Source organism: Bacillus rossius, chromosome 5 (genome assembly GCF_032445375.1).
Source record: "Bacillus rossius redtenbacheri isolate Brsri chromosome 5, Brsri_v3, whole genome shotgun sequence".
NCBI classification, from domain to species: Eukaryota; Metazoa; Arthropoda; class Insecta; order Phasmatodea; family Bacillidae; genus Bacillus; species Bacillus rossius.
In genome coordinates, this window is record NC_086333.1 from 42,756,235 (window position 1) to 42,774,039 (window position 17,805).

A 17,805-nucleotide genomic window follows, 5' to 3' on the forward strand; every position below is an offset into this window, starting at 1 on the left:
ATTATATGTGCACTGTTGAATTACTTTACACTAAATTTATGTACTCTGTAATGCAAAATAATCAGCTATAAATGTGGGTACAACTTAAACAAATATTTAGGTTAGTAGAAACCACTAGTTAAACACAATTGTGTCTATACATACAACTGTTCTGGAGTTATTTAAGGGTATAAAAGATTTGTCATAAAATCATTGAAATTCGAAGCTTACGTCTGAGAATAACAATAATAATAATAATAATAATAATAATAATAATAATAATAATAATAATAATAATATTGTTCAGTCGATGGAATATTTCTCAATCGCAACGGTTGATTTTGCGTAGCAATCAGGTTAAAATTAATAGCTTCTCGCGGATACCGATCAGAAAACTGTATCGTAGTGTGACGTCACCATCACAGTCGTTACTGCATATCTGTGCAGTTTGTGATTACTTCATTTATTTATTTTATCTTTGTATTATTTCTCTCAGCATTTAATTTTTTTTTGATCGTTGTTGCTGTGTTATAAGCTAAGTACCTCTATGGAAAAGAGAGACTAGAATGGTTTAAAAAAGAAGGAAAGGTTTTTGGAAGGCCATGTATATTTAATTTGTTTTTGTGAATAATGCTTGATCAATATAGGACGATTGGATGGATTTTAAGTAAGTGTACAGATATGATTTGTTTTTAATTAGAATGAGAGTTAAATTTATATACTATAATGTAATATCATACGCATTCTTGACGCAAATGAATTGAAGTTATTAATATTTTTTTTTTATCAATAATAATCACAATATAAATCGTCTCACACCCAGAGGTTGAGTAAGTAGTTTCAAAATTTTCTCCCTGAGCTAGAAAAAAACAACTGGACATTGAAAAATAAAAATATTATTTATTACTATTATTCAAAAATACCATGTCACAAACCTAAGGACTCTTGAGTAAGCCATGTCCAACGTAAATCCAGGACATTAACAAGTTAAAGGTTGTACCGTCTGGCTTATTAATAAATTTACCTTAGATATGGTTGTTAATGATAATAAATGGTAATATTTAATGAAATAAGGCGTCACAGAAGAAGTGGAACCCATCCGTGGGGCACGAGTAGTGAGACGACACAATAATAATAATTATTATTATTGTTTTTTTGTTGTATATATTTTGTCTTTATGATTACCTAGTTTGTTTCATACACTATTGAGCTATGCCACGTCTTAATCCCATTGTTTATAGCTTAAGGAATCGAACCGAAGGATCAACTGATGTTGACGAGAATGTAGAAATAGGAACACAGTTATCCAACAGCGATGCATTGACCGCAAATTCGGAAGAATTGAGTATGTCAGGATCACTTGAAAATCATGCCCAATTGTTAGACACACACGCAGGAGAGAGTGAGAGCGTGAAGCGGCCCATAACAGATACACAACCGGCTATACCTCCATCTACACCACCACCTAATGTTGAGTTACCCACTTATGACATGGATATCACAACCGGCGGCTTGCATAGTCTAGCGCCATCAGATAATGTAGCAGCTAGTGTAGCTACTTTTCAGCCTGCTACTGTCACTAATTTTAGTGCAACATCTGTACCCACACCTACCATCATTGACATGGAAGTATTACTACAAGCGCTGAATAATCTTTCAGCTAAGATAGATCAGGGACAGGTTGATCTTTCAGCTAAGATAGATCAGGGACAGGCTGAGCTTTCAGCTAGGATAAACCAAATGCAGGGTAACGTAAATAACGTACAGGAATGTATTGAAATGCGTTTGTCAGAGCAGAAAGAAGCACTAGAGCGGTTAACTGAACAGGTAGCACAAGGTCATTCTAGAATAAATGATCTGGAGTCTAGTACAACAGCTTTACTAGTTACGGCCCGGGAAGAACGTCAACGAATCCAGGATCAGTGTGTTCGCAATCATACTGTACTTAGGGAAGAAATGCACGGACAGACTGAACAGTTACAGTTGCGTCTCGAACAAGTAGAAGAGGCTACCGCAACCTTATCTATTCGGATCGATACACTGAGTGACGAGTGTACGCAGGTAGCAGAGAAGGCGGCTGACTGTCACACGGTACAGCTGTGCCAGCGCGTCGAAAGTCAATTGAATAACCAGTTCAGTGTTCAACAACACCTGGAAAGTCAAGTGAAGGAGCTGGAGCGGCGGTTTCAGGGATTAGACACAGACCAGTTCCCTAGATTACCCACACAACCGAGTGACAATCCAGTACACAGCAACAGGGGCGCTAACGGACCAGCAGAGTCACTAGTTACACAAACATCTAAGCGATCCGTGCTGAATGCTACCGTGGGCGGTCTTACCATCGATCAGGCTGCACTACTACACCACCCAGCTAGGCAGTGGAGTGAATCTATGCCAACCTTTACGGGCAAGGCAACAGAAAACCCCATACGATTCCTAAATAAATTTGAGGAATATGCCCGTACATTCGGTCTTAACGACACCGAAAAACTTAAATGTTTAGGCTCTGCGCTCAGAGGAAATGCGTTCTACTGGTATGAAATGTTACAAACAACTACCACGTCATACCAGCAATTCATCGACATGTTCAGGCAACAATACTGGAGTCTGAGGACGCAAGGCAACTTGAGGGCCCAATTACACACTGAGCGATATGACCCCAAGAAGGGCATGTCATTAGAAGCCCACATTTCTAGTATGTATGAGAGGACTCGTTATCTAGATTTGGTTATGTCTGATGACGAATTTATAGCGACGGTGCTTACTCAGCTCCCGCTAAAATACCAAATCCAGCTAGCTGGTAGAACATATGGTGAGGTCGGGGAGTTTAGAGAACAACTGTTGATGTTTGATAAATTGGAGAGACTCAACCGCAGTCAGACGTCACGGGAGGAAACAGAGCGCAGTAACGCTTATCAGAAGCATGTGCCTATGCACAATACATGGCAGAACCGGGACGTCAAAACAAAGGACGACAGGCGAGCTTCCGTAAACTACATGAATTGGCAATACCAAGATGAGAATCCCTATCACAAACAATTTTTTAAGGGACAATATCAAGGTAAACACCAGAAAAGACGTTCTATGCCTTACAGGAAAAAAACATGGTGGTCCAGCAACAGGAATCACAGCAGCGACCATGAGGGCGAACGACGGGATCAATTTGAAAGCAAGAAGGGAAACAACAGACGCTCACCATCCCCGGAGCTACGGACACACAGGGAATCCGACAGAAGGAGGCGCGCCTACTCGGAAGACGAATACGATGACCATCGCAAGTATTTCCAGACGTCCGAGCAGCAGAGATCCTATCGTGCAGAGTACCGACTGCCAAGTCAGTCCCCTACTGAGCAAGACCGACAGCGCAGTACGCACTCAGCGGAAAACAACTCTGTCAATAAACCACCTTCCACTTCATTCCCTCCACCGTTCACCACACCACTGCAGCAACAGCAGCAGCTCAGTTACTTCGCTAGAAATGAGCCAATTAACCCGATTGCGGCCAGCTTCCAGCCGACAGTACACAACACAGCCAACGGCGGTGTCTGGGTACCTACAACTGCAGCTACTTCCGCAACGATTAGGAATTAACCCCGATTACCTACCGAAATACGCAACGAACACAGAATGAAGATGATTTACCTACTAAAGAGGAGGTTCAGCAATTCGTACAACAGAAATTATCATCCGAAGCTGCGGCAAGACAGAGGAAGAGGACTGCGTCCAAAAGAAAAGGATTTAAAGTCGGAGAATGGGTTCTAAGGAAAACATCTGTAATAAGCCGTAAATGGGAATTTGTAACACGAAAATTATTTTTATTATTTACAGGTCCTTTTGTTATTACTGAGGTTAACAACGAAATTTGTTACACACTTGCAGATCCTGTTACGAAACGTGTCGTAGGCAGGTACAATCTAACGCAGTTAAGAGAGTATAAGGCACCTATTATTATAAACAACTAAGTTTCGGCACGCTGATATGCGAAAGTTTATTGTGAAGAAAATGCAATATACAGCTGGTGGAATTAAATTGTATCGAAACGATAGTCTCGAGTTCAGACATATTATTCAGCCGTATCGTGGGAACTGTTATTGCCTTGTTTGTAATCACCGAGGAGTCGCGTGAAGAGGTGACTGTCAGTGTTTGTTTCGACGAGGCCGAGCCCCGTCGATGTCCGGCGTAAGAATGCATCGTCATCTACGTCAGGAATTTGTGCGCAGTTCGTCGAAGGTCAGAGTACCTATACATGTTTATATAGCCGCGATGCTATTACTGCGTTTTGAATGTCAACCCAAGGGGTTTAGACATAACACGGCAGCACCTACAACATGAAACTATTCGGTAACAACGAAGTCAATATATGTACACGAAAACTGTTGTTTAATTTTGGCAAGATTTTTGTTATATAAATAACCTTTAAAACAGCTGTATTGTGTACGAAAACAATAAATTAGCCAGCATGCCTGCAATGAAAAATTAGGAATGCCTATATTCTGTCAAGATGTACCACGTCATGAATGGATGTGAAAACACAACACTGCATTCAAGATTAGTAAGATACAACTACAAGCCGACATGCGTACGTCAGTAACATTAGATTTTACTAAGTGCGTAAACTTTCCATGTTTAGAAATTCCATACATTATTCTTTGACAATGAAAAAAAAAATTAAAAGATAACATGTAATTTTAAATTTTAGTTACACTTCACAACGCCATTATTTTTCTTCTTAATTTTTAGTAGGATTGTGAAAGCTATTAGGATGGCGTCCTCATAGGACTGCAAACTAGGAAAGCACACTTTCTTTTCGTGTGTAACACTATATTCAAAGATAGATTATGAAAAAAAAAAATTAGTAGAATAGGTTCTAATTTTTCACCACTGAAAATAAATATCAGAGAGGAATTTATTCACTATTTTATTTGGTAAACTTTATCGACAAGATTAAGAAACTATAACACTGGTGAGATGCGAAGCAGAGTCTCAACAGATGGTAAAAACAGTCATAATTTGCTGTAGCAAAATGGTTATACGGTTGAAATAAATGAGATTCCATATGTTTTAACAGCATTTAAGATACATTGAAATAGCGGTAAGAATAGGTATTGTTATTACTGAAGACCGCAAAAACGTACGTGTAAAAAAGCACACTCACGGAAGATATGTAGTCGCAGGCTGTGAGCCGTTCACTAAAATGTGTGTTTATATATTTTTTTAAATTTTATCTCGTACCAGCCTGTTATGAAAAACATTTTAATTGCTATTGTAAATAATAATTTGTAAGATGAGGTGAATTTAATTATGATTTTCCAATTAATGTAATTGATTTAAGTTGTTTGGAGATAAGCAAGGCAGAAAGCCACATTTTCGCATTGTACTAAACAAACAAATACGAGTAACCTTTCTGTAAATGTAATTTTATACTTTAAATATCCTCACGCATTATTAATGTGAATTTTAAGGTATATATTAGTGTTATGATTTATCGGTAATGCAAGTATAGTATCAAATTTTTATAGTCTTAAGTGAGTATTATTAAGTTAGAGGGTATAAGCCAGACTGTACGACCAACTTGAAGTACCGAAGGTTAAATGTAAGCAGAAAGTTACACCGTCAAGAGTGTAATTGGCATGGCTAATTGCGGTTTGGACACACTATGTTAGGTGTGCGACGAAGGTAGTGAATGAAAGCTGGGACTTATTAAGTGACGCGATAGTGAGAAGACGACGGATGGTGTGGTGTGTAAGAGTGGAAATTATCCGGCGAATCCTGCATTGCGACACGACTTGGTGGAACCACATCCAACTGCAGTCATTGCAGGGCGTAGTAGCGGCAGACCAGTCTGCTGGTTCAGGAGGTGGAGCGGATCCTCACGAGGTCGGCACCGTCATGGATCGTCAGAGGCCGTGATGTTGTCCGAGTGACGGTCGTCGTTGCAGTGGGTCCTGCTCACCCCCGCCTATTGTTGAGTGCAGGCCCGAACCCCATCACATCTCTCGCCTCAGCACTCTCGGTAAATCTACTTACCGAGGTGCCTGTGTTCCTGTCACTTCTACAAGAACGTTGCAGTGGAAGCAGCTTTAATCAGCTATCAAGGTTCCACGAGTTAAAATTCTACAACGGAAAAGCGCAAGTGTGCGCTGTTCCAAATCAACTCATCAACTGTGCTGTGTTATGTGCTAAAAGTGGCGCTGGTGCGCAGAATGAAGGTTTTTTTGTTATTTAGCAATAGAGTTAAAAATAGGCAGTGCCAACATTGACCAGGAGTTTGAATGAAAACTGAAAACAGAACAATAATCTCCAGAATGTACAAGTGTTATGTATGTTTTCATTTCCTTTCAAAGAAGCGGCAGTCTGTGACGTCACCATCACAGTCGTTACTGCATATCTGTGCAGTTTGTGATTACTTCATTTATTTATTTTATCTTTGTATTATTTCTCTCAGCATTTAGTTTTTTTTTGATCGTTGTTGCTGTGTTATAAGCTAAGTACCTCTATGGAAAAGAGAGACTAGAATGGTTTAAAAAAGAAGGAAAGGTTTTTGGAAGGCCATGTATATTTAATTTGTTTTTGTGAATAATGCTTGATCAATATAGGACGATTGGATGGATTTTAAGTAAGTGTACAGATATGATTTGTTTTTAATTAGAATGAGAGTTAAATTTATATACTATAATGTAATAGCATACGCATTCTTGACGCAAATGAATTGAAGTTATTAATATTTTTTTTATCAATAATAATCACAATATAAATCGTCTCACACCCAGAGGTTGAGTAAGTAGTTTCAAAATTTTCTCCCTGAGCTAGAAAAAAAAACTGGACATTGAAAAATAAAAATATTATTTATTACTATTATTCAAAAATACCATGTCACAAACCTAAGGACTCTTGAGTAAGCCATGTCCAACGTAAATCCAGGACATTAACAAGTTAAAGGTTGTACCGTCTGGCTTATTAATAAATTTACCTTAGATATGGTTGTTAATGATAATAAATGGTAATATTTAATGAAATAAGGCGTCACATTAGTATTATGTGAACTCGAGAAGACTTTTGGCTTATTAGTGGCCATACATATTGACAATACAAGTTGTTATCCAGCAGTCTGTGGACATTGATTCCTAGAAGAAGGGGGAAGGGGGAAGGGGTCCAGCGGGGCCCTATCCCCCTGGAATTAAAACGTCCTTCACTGTCGACGCAACTGTAACTGTGAAACTGGGATGATAAACGTAACATTAACGTCAAAACTATGTTTCAAGGAAAACTTTTTGAATCCTATAAAGTTTCCGCTTATTGCATGCATATAGGCCTAGAAAATAAAGCTATAGATCACGATATGTTTGAGTCCATCATTCGACTGTGCACTGCTTTCGGAATATTAACCTTTCTCAAAAATCTCAGGTACTACAATGAGGGCCAATTCGTGAAATATTCAAATATAAATTCTGAAAAACTTTCATAACGAATAAAACTGATTATAAAATTAATTCATTTTATCCACACGTGCCATTGGTTCTTTAGTTTTCTAATAATTGGGTTTTGGATTTTTTTAAATATGGAAATAATGCTGATGATTGAGCAACGTCTGAGACACTGCAGTACACAGTTTCAAAAAGCTGTGAGGAATCCTCTTAAGTAGTAAATCGTATAGTTTACAGTTAAAGTTTATTTATTTAAATTACGGATGTAGCGTAACTTCATTAATGCGCATAGCTGGGGTTAATTAATACACAACTGAATTGGATCGAGTGATTTAAATGGCTGTTTTGTCGCAAAAAATTCTGATGCTCTCCGCTCTATATTGCGCTATTTTTTTTACTATACTTTAGCTTGTTATGCTTCCTAGATATTAGCTTTACCCGAGGAACACCATGAGGAGGTTAATGTACCTCGTTACTAAACATTTATGTTATGTGTTTACGCACAAATCACTTCGTAGAAAAGCTGAACTTAATACTCTATGGGCCGTGACCGAAAACATTTTACTGCGGCAGTGAACTTTTAAAATGTTTGAGGAAATAATGTTGAACACCGAGGCGCGTTGGCTGGCTGACGCCGCTGGTACATTAAGATAGCAGAAGTTTAAAAATCAAGCATAGCCTTGTGCGAGTTCCAAGACTAGTGCACTTTAGTATACTCTGCTTCAAAACACTGTTTCACATTAGATCCCGATTGCAAAATGTTCAAGTATCAGTTTCAAATGAACGGAACGTGTCAATGTTTACAACGTTTTGATTTTCACAGTTTTTACAGCAAGTCGTAAACCAATGATGGCTTCGTGAGCAGAAAAACAAATAGTCTATGTCACTGCTTTAGACTGCTGCTGGAACAGGCATGATTCCGGCTTTGCTGGAAGTAGAATTTTGTTCGGAAGTCGACCGGAATGGCCATCACACGTTCATTGTTCACGTCAGCGAGAACAACACTGTGCGTTTGAAAACTCCTACCTCAGCTAATGAAGACAATAGGAAAAGTAGAAACTACGAGACTACAACTACTCTTCACTGTTAGGAACTGCAGTAAATCTATGGAGTGTTCGATGAAGAATTCGCCTCATAAATGAGCTGTTGTTCGTAGTTCTGGAAAAATGGATCTTTGTAGGAACCATGCATAATTCCGAGTTGTTTAGATGTAAACAAGGTAAACGGCACGTTTTTAAAGCTTTTTGGTACAAGATCATTCCTGTGAACTCATGTTAAAAGTAAGTCAACTTAATATCCGTAAATTTAGGAAGATATTCATAAAATTACAAGCTGCCTGGAAAATATGTAACAGTGTTCTTCGTATGACATTTAATGTTGTTTGATGTGTGATTGGAACAAAGTCGCATGGAACGGAAATGTGTAATCACGGTGCTGCCATCTGTGGCGGATGGTGCGAAACCAAAGTTCTTAAAGCCAAAGGGAAACTTTATAGTACTACCTGTTTGATGAATTTTTAACAAGATAGGCAGTATTTTAGTACAATTCTTTCGAAAATCAGGTCCAAAGCCGGGGTTTAGAATTATTTCGTCTTTTTCGCTTTTATCGGAGCCGTTTCTTTATATAGTTTAAAATTTCTGTCTGCAAATTGTGTGAGTCTATAGTTGACGTAGGTTCTCCGGCAGCGTATTCTATCAGCGGGTGCCGAAACTAGTGTGATTCAGAAATGTATTTAAAAATACAATTTTCTTATATTTATCACGCTCAGCATTATTTTAAATAATACTACGTTAAATACATTGTCCAAGTTTCGCATTATAAGTGTATTTGCATCATGAGAGATTAGATGTTACACATTTCTGGCAAGTACATACGCTATTGCTTGTTACAATGGATAAACTTTACTAACGGAAATGTTTCCTTCCAGGAATTCTGTGTGCAGTCCATCCATATAAATTTGAACGTAAGCTGATTTTGGCTTGTTTTCTGTGTGTTTTCGCATTCAACTTTTTTCAGTTCCTGTAGTTGAGGTTTATCTATTGCATAGAGTGTAACCAGCAATGGTGTATGTGCAAAAAATAAATTTTAATTATGCTTCCCCACTGCAAAAATCATTCAGAGAACGAACGTAGCAGTGCTCTCTTCGAAATTTAAAAGTGAATTTTTTTTTTAACAGTGCATCCCTTCCATTCACACACACACACTCACGTTCACAGAAACATGCAGAGTGAGAGGCAGTGTCTTCCGTGGAAACTACTTCTGGATCGAGGGCGCAGTTGTTGCCCGCAGGATGAGATGGCAAGCCAGCGAGTACACGGGAGATGTACGGTAAGAGCGAGAGGGAAGGGCAAGGGGGGAGGCGAGGAAAGAAACAGAGCAAGGAGATAGCTTGTTGTCGACAGAGGAGTGCGAGGGGGTTGGTTGGGAGAGACTAAGAGAAGAGGAACGCAGTTTCATTAAGCCCGCGGCATCGTCTGGCTGCAAGCAAACTTCCCGGCTGCGTTGGAGTGAAGTAGGGAGAGGGGAAAGTAGGGGGGATGCACTTAGCTGCCAGCCGGGTTGTGTGTTTGCCCGGGGAATGATAAACCCCAGGAGCGGCTCCGGGATTTATTTTTTGTGTAGGCCCGGACTGTACCGCAGGGGCGCATGCACAGTTTTGGGAGTGCGGGCACTACCGGGGAGTCTTGCCCCCATTTCAGAGGGTGATCCGGGGAATTTTTAAAATTCAGATGCAAAATGGTAAGTTTTGTGGCTTTCTGAGGGTAATTTATTTCTCTCTGAAGTTCAATACGTATAATATATTAATCATAAAATTCGTTATAAACGTATGATTGCATGTCAACAAAATACACTTTAATACCTATAAAGGTCACAACATTGTTAGGATTAAACTTGTGTTAATTTAAGGTGAATATTACGATACAATTCGTGTGTTAAAGTAAAATGTTACAAATCTGCAGGCAAATGTATAGTTTCATTTCATTGCCAACTGCCCTTTTCAAAATAAATCTAAAGTTTAATATGAATTGTGTATTCTTATAAAAAGTCTTGTTTCCAATTTTCAAATTTGGAAGTGTTGGGTAGGCACAGGCCTACCCGGCTTACTCGTTGGAGCCGCCACTGATAAACCCCTTTCCCCCCACTCTCTTACAACCCCCTCCCCTGGATGTAATTAAATAATAAAGTTTCATCCATCGCGTTTTTTTTTTCACCGTGCTCTAACGATGTATAGGTTGTCCACTTACAGGTAAGATTCCGCCCGACATGCTATTCTGATATGATAGTGAGATCATAATCTTTAATTTTCTCCAAAATCATTATAATTTTGCGTGGATAATTTAAAATGACCCGCGTCCTGAAACCTTGAGAATAAATTCAGGGATTATTTTCCTTTAAGAATGCAGAAATTCATTACAAAATTTCCTTTGAAAACTTAAAAACCTAATTTTGACATTAAATAATTATTTATTTACATACATGATACTTATCCTGCGTGAATAGGTTTGTCAGGAATATGTGCGTTTGCAAAGCAGACAAATATCTCTATAGAATACATTAAAGGTTATATTTTCAACTGCATAGAGACGTCTTGGGATCGCGAAGCTTCGATAAGTGCATTACAAATCATGTTCGGCACTTTGGAAATCTTGTTGAAGGTTTTATTTCAGTTAGTAAGGTATTAAAATATTAAGGTACTTGTTTTAATATGTTGTCAAATGTTAATTCTGTGTAAAGCTAGGCTGCTTGCTGTATAAGTTAAATTCTGTGCAACTGAGAGCAGGGATCAATCGAAGTTTTCATGCTAGTAAGTTAACCAGGTTACATCCCTTTCAGTTTCAGGCAAACGGTAGACCCAGTCGCCAAATGGCGTTGTAGATTTTTAGTAGAAAACGTGTCATTCAAAAAAGGCCAACAGTGGAAAAATAACGTGGTCACTACAACATATTTTGAAATGATTACAAAATTATTTGTTAGTTTCAACAACAACAAAAAAACATTTGTTATTGGCAACCATAGGTCACTTATAAACTGCTTCTTGTAAACTACAAATACAATAATTTGCTATCGCCACAAAAAATATTTTTATGCCGTATTTTGTCAAAATGTATAGCTTTTTTTTTGTGATCACAAAACTGTTTTTCCAGTAAAGATTTGTAAAGTTGACTGATCACAATAATCATTCAATAATTTTTAAACTTTTCTATATAGTTAAGTTTATTTTTTTGTTTAGATTTTAACGTAGAATATTTGACTAAAGATTTATCAAAACGAAAGTTTTCATCAACGGACGAAAAATCCGGTACGCAATATTCGTAGGGGTGTATGGAGCCATCGACCAAACGATTTCCTATAAATTTGGAGCCACGTCACCCACGAACAACTAAAACCTAAAGAAAAAGAGGCAATATTAGCCTTGAAGTCATTTAACCTTACTGACCGCTAACCGGGATTGCGCTATGCACGAATAGTAATGCAGTGGCTGTCGATATTCAGGTTAGATTATAATACCGTGCGTATCATAGCTGTTGAATTTTATTAAGGGAGTGAGACAGAAACCGACAGCTTTTAGGCCAAAACACCTTATTATTTAATAAATTTGGCTTCGTTGGAGCATGGCATACAATTAAATAAATGCTTGAACTTAATAGTGACTGGTTACTTCAAATATTTTTACCTATGAAGTCCTTTTCGTCAGTATGCAGAATGTAATATTTGAAAATCTTTTAATGAGCAATCTCTACATTATCGAAGGTAAATTTTAAATACCAAACAACAGCTTTAACAAAAATTTAAAACCAATATGACTTTCTTCAGTTCCTATTAGCCCCCTTTCCCCCCCCCCCCAAATGATTATAATACATTCCATAACCCATTTCCCGCATGTTATTACCGTAGATTTTTGTGTTGTATTAGATTATGGAAAACGATATATGCTTGTTACTGCTACAAAAATTATCAATGAAGATGATGGATATGACATTTTTTCAGAACTTTTTTGTTTTCATGAAAATTATGTCACGTGAGGGGAAGTAGGCGATTTGGCACGATTACGAAGTTACGTAATTCGCTCTCCGCGAGTGAAATGCTGTTGACCCGGCAGGACAGTCAGCCATTAATACACAGCCGCCGGGCATTTATCCAGCTTTCTACGATACACCACTCAACACGACAAAGAAATGCCCGGGATGCGAAACTGCTTTTCGGTTATTCTTGCTTAGGCCTGTTCTACAATGGCACGGAAGCGTAGACGGGGCACACGAACGGAGACGGATATAACGGAAAGGAGTATCTGCAATGGCACGTACGGACCCGAACGGATTAGCTCGGCAATGCTTGAATCTTCCGTACACGATACTCCGTGCGACCAATATAAGCCAAGTGGGCCTATCTGACCGCGGTGGTATCTATGTTTGTTTACCCTATATATAATATATACTATAATATAGTATATATAGTAAAAAAATTCTCAAATATAAGAATTCTTTCGGTCTATCATTACTTCGTGGTTTATTTTAATTTTTTTATATATATATACATATTATGATAGTTTTATGTTCTCACATTTCAAAACATTTTCAATTAAATTAATTTTTAATAACCGTGAAATTCAATCTCACTGGTTGCCATTTGTTTAAGTTTCCTTGCATTGTAGAAATGGCAGACGGATAGGGATACGTAAATATCTTTCAGTTCCGTGTTCAGTTCCCAGTTTTATGTTTCCGCATCGATGTGGGACGAACATTTTTACTATCTATGGTAATGTGACTTGTCTCGAATTGGAAAATTCTCAAAAAATATTACCAATGTTCTAAGTAGTTGAAATATGGTGGTTTGTGGGAGTGAGGAGGCAATATGCTAATTATAAGAAAAAAATAGAGGAGATGTTAAGGACATCTACTACTACTGGCCGGATGACCTTGACCTTAACCTCGGTGACATGATCACGCAGTTAATACACTCCTGAACGTTACAGCCGTCACCATCGAGTGCCCCACTCATCAACCGCCATTCTGAAACTAATTCTTCTTCCTGCTGTGGGGCCAAGTGTGGTACCTATGTATACCAAGAGACTTCGCAGAGGTTAAGTAATGTCACTGCGACCATTTTTAAATTGCTGTCACACGTCAGTCCTGTTGGTCGGGCGTATACGAGGCTGAAAGCAGACAGAGGTCGCTTCAGCAAGAGTGAAAGTGTTTACAAACTGCCAGCCCCTCTCCCGCCGCCCAGTTGCAAGCGAGTGTGTTTACGACCGCAGCAGCGAGTGCCGGCCCACGGTAGCCTTCAACTCACATAGTTTCGGTTCCCTACCATGTTCGTGCAACTTTGCTTGTTTTCATTGGAAACTTCTGATTTAGCGGCTGAAGTGGCGTTAATACCAAAACGCAAATCTTCGGAAGTCTTCGGAAATTCTTGCAGGGAACCGAAACTACGTGAAATGTAGGCTTCCCGCCGGTCCACGCAGGTCTCGCAGAGCCCATGCTAAATAAATAAATAAATAATAAACATTCAGAAGTCAGAAGCCGATAACACGTTTTACCAGAAAAAAATGGTTCATTAGGAAATAAAAAACACAGTATATGTGTTTATATTAAACACTTTATTAATTAAAATTCACAAGGACCTCTGGAGGGTGCAGTGGAGACTATCACTAATCACAGCAATGGCGCTGGCATGCTGTGGCGGAGACCCCCTGATGGAGCATGGACCAGGAGACTAGCTCAGGACAGAATTAAAGCATTTTTCAACACATATAAAAGAAAACTTAAGGAATCAGCATTTATTGTCAGCAATAGCAATATTATAAGTCAATAAAGCATTGAATTAATCATTAATTCATACCTTTAATTTAAAAAAAAATTACTACAGAACTCAGTTGCCAATAATATCACCCCTTTTGAGCGCGGCCAATCAGGATAGCCCTTGCCTGCCACTGGCTGTGCAAGGAGAGGAGCTGTAACATGTATATAAACCCATAGTTTTCCAGTGTCCAATATCAGTATCTCAACATCGCTGGACCATTTCCCAAGACTAAAGCTGGTAACCGGTATATTCTGGTAGCAATGGATTACTTCAGTAAATGGCCAGAGGCGTACGCACTTCCTAACCAAGAAACCACTACCGTTAGCGGATGCAATAGTCAACAACTTCATTTGCAGATATGGTTTACCAATGGAGCTCCACTCAGACCAATGCCGCAATTTCGAGACGACAATATTTTAGGAGGTGTGTCGGTTGCTAGGAATAAATAAACCCAGGACTACAGATATACATCCTCAGTCCGATGGAAATGTAGAGAGGTTCAACAGAACTCTCAAGGAATACCTTGCCAAAGTTGTGGCCGAGCATCAGCAGAATTGGGATCAACACATATATTTGTCCCTGATGGCATATAGGTCTGCCATCCATGACTCCACTGAGCAGACCCCTGAGAGTATTGTGTTTGGACAGGAGTTGAGGCTGCCCTGTGACTTCAAAGTTCGGTCGTCCTCTCAGGAAGCCGACCAGCACCACTGATTACGTGAATTGTCTAGAGGAACGAATGGTGCTTATTCATGAAGAAGCCCGCAAAAATCTTCGATTAGCGATGAATCGAATGAAATGAGGTACGACCTGAAGGCTAACTCAACTGGATTTCCGGAGGGCGATTTGGTGTGACTGTACAACCCGCAACGAATGAATGGAAAGTTCCCTAAGCTTCAAGCAGCGTGCGAAAGCCCGTATTAAGTCTTAAAGCGACTAAATGATGTGGTCTACCGCATCCAGAGAGAAAATAAGGGATGGATGAAAGTGGTATATCTGGACCGATTGAGGGAATATGCCAGAAGGGATGTGTTACCTGTTCGTGACGAACAGGTTTAAGGAAGGGGCAGTGTTACATGCGTGCTAGGAGGCAAGGCAACTGAACGACCCTTCCAGCGAGTCTGACCAGTGGCCCTGCACGGGCGCTGACGTCACGCTTGCCACACGTGCCAGGCCGGATTACAAGGGTCTGGATAGCCATCCCCCTCCACTCCCCGCTCTCCTTTCCTACATGGACTATTGTCACTGACTCTTTAAGCGGCCTTGGAATTCTGTGGGTTTCTTGAGGCCGCTGCGCGGAGTGGCGTGAATAAACGCCGCCTTTCTCGATGTTTCGGGCGTCGGATCGGCCCAGGATGACGCGACTCGTGACTGCGGCTCTCGTTGGTTCGAGAAGGGCGCTCAGGTACGTAAGCAGCGACGCAGGCCCCCACGGGAATCACGCGGCGGGTTCCGAGAGTTCCAAGAGTTCCGCGAGTGAAGGGAACTGCGAAATCAGCGAAGAGGGTGAGAGACACCCCTCAAGCGTGACGCGAGATTCTGTGTGTAGACAGACGCGAGGTAAAGGGCGAACCACTGCTGAGCCTAGCTCCAGTGAGGAGTGTGAACTGTAGAACTTGACAGACATTGAGTGATTGCGAATAAACATTTTTAAGTGCCAGTGACTGGTGATCGGACATTTTATGAGTACAATTATTTATTAGTAATGTAAATATTAGTAATTAATAAAACTGTATCAAAACTTAATTGGGCTATCCCTTACGAACCCATTTACCCCACATTATACTCGAAACAATACCTATGCTTGCATTTGTTATATTAGAATATGCTTAGCATATGTCTATACATTTTATGCATGTGCACTTTTTTTTTGTAACAGTTATGTGTATGCTAAGCATATTTTTTAATGTATTATGCTATACAATATATATATATATATTAATCGTCTAAATGAAACATTCAAGACTTCTGTATTTTCTCCGTGGTTTTCTGGTAATTTCTGAGTAAACCATCTTTGCATGTTTATTTTCTCTCGATATGAGACATGCAATTGTATTCAGAGTTTCATTTGATGAGTGAATTCCTGTTAGTTTGATTCGATTCGGAGATATTTTTTGTGTTATAAAAACAAACTTTCTTTTCATTCCTTTAGGTGTGGAATTTGTAAAGTGATACAAAGCACTTAGTAGTTTTTGCGTGTATTTTTTTCATGTCCATCAACTTACCTCCCGAATCTTCGGAGACATATTATAAAACTAAACTAACGCTCTTTTACTCCCTTTGAATTCAAATTAAAAATAATAATTATATGTAATAGAAAATATAAATGACGTTATTCTTTATGTATGTAATTCATTATGAGATATTTTTTATTTCCACAGAGTAGGTTCTGTTATATGATAATTGTTTTATAGAACCAAGCGTAACCCATCTTCACCATCTTAGAATATAAATGTCTTAATGATAAACATATGTGTTAATCTACTATATGGGCTAATTTTCCCCTAATTACATACAAATATGTTTAGTACCAAAAAAAATAAGTTATGTCAGAATTTTTGTAATATTATTAATTTTTATTATAAAAACGAATTAACCTCATTATTCACTCCATTAGGGGTAAAAGTTCGTAATTTTATGAAACCTGCATGTTAATCCAGTATATGGGCTAACTGCCTAAGTTTTAAATTATATTCATGTCCGTTCATGTATGTATTGACAAACATACAGACATTTATATTTTTTATATCGGTAGGGTAGACATGTGACACTACAGTTTATTTATAGCTTGCTAAGTAGAACACGACTGTTAATAATCTAATACATATCTCCAATACTGACATGCCGTCTTTAATAACACGAGAACAACTATGAGGTGAGCTTTGTTGAAAGTTCTTCAATGATGATGTTTACCGCATAGGCACGCTGTAATGAAATGTCAAACCCAAACTCGTTTGGAAACTTGTTTTCGTTCCGTGGGAAACAAAACTGCGTGTACTCCCGAGGAACAGGTGGTCGCTCTTCGAACACTGCGCAGTGCAGTTTCGCGCCGGGGAGCAGGGCTCGGTATATCAGCCTTATCCGTAATTGCGTATCATTTAACTTAATCACCGGCCGGGGCACAACCAGCCGTGACCGCTCTGGATTAACAAGCTGTTCCACGTGTGTTAATTCTGACATTCGGCGAAAGATTACACAACCAGAAGGGAGGCGAAAAAAAAAAAAAAAAAGAAAACAAATAATTTATTTCAAAAGTAAGTTACGTTGTTAATTACCCTCAAACCAATCATGCAAAATACGCTGGAAATTACTTGGGCAACTACAGACGCCTCCTTGTAAGTTATGACGCCATCACTACCTGCTTCGGAGCATTTGCGTGTAGCGCTCTGTCTGATAAAAGTTTTTTTTTTCCTTTCTCGAAGACCATTCGTCATTTCCATGCGAAGTTAATAACAAAAACACATTTTTCTCCTCTTATCCCCACATGTCGTTTACAAGATAACATGAGAAATTTACAGACTATGTCAAGACACCGTGTTTTGGAAACAATGTTTTCCTGCCTGATGAGGAAACGCCATTTAAAAAAATTAAGAAAAGGTAC

The 17,805-nt window shown here is 39.0% G+C and overlaps 1 protein-coding gene across 1 annotated transcript; it reads left to right on the forward strand.

The window, feature by feature from the left end:
• Positions 1 to 1,583: 1,583 nt before the first annotated feature.
• Positions 1,584 to 3,713, forward strand: LOC134532353 (uncharacterized). The gene is made up of 2 exons (XM_063368781.1): positions 1,584 to 1,659; positions 1,693 to 3,713. The coding sequence occupies exons 1-2, from the start codon at positions 1,603 to 1,605 to the stop codon at positions 3,568 to 3,570; spliced, it is 1,935 nt and encodes a 644-aa protein (XP_063224851.1). The 5' UTR covers positions 1,584 to 1,602; the 3' UTR covers positions 3,571 to 3,713.
• Positions 3,714 to 17,805: the final 14,092 nt, after the last annotated feature.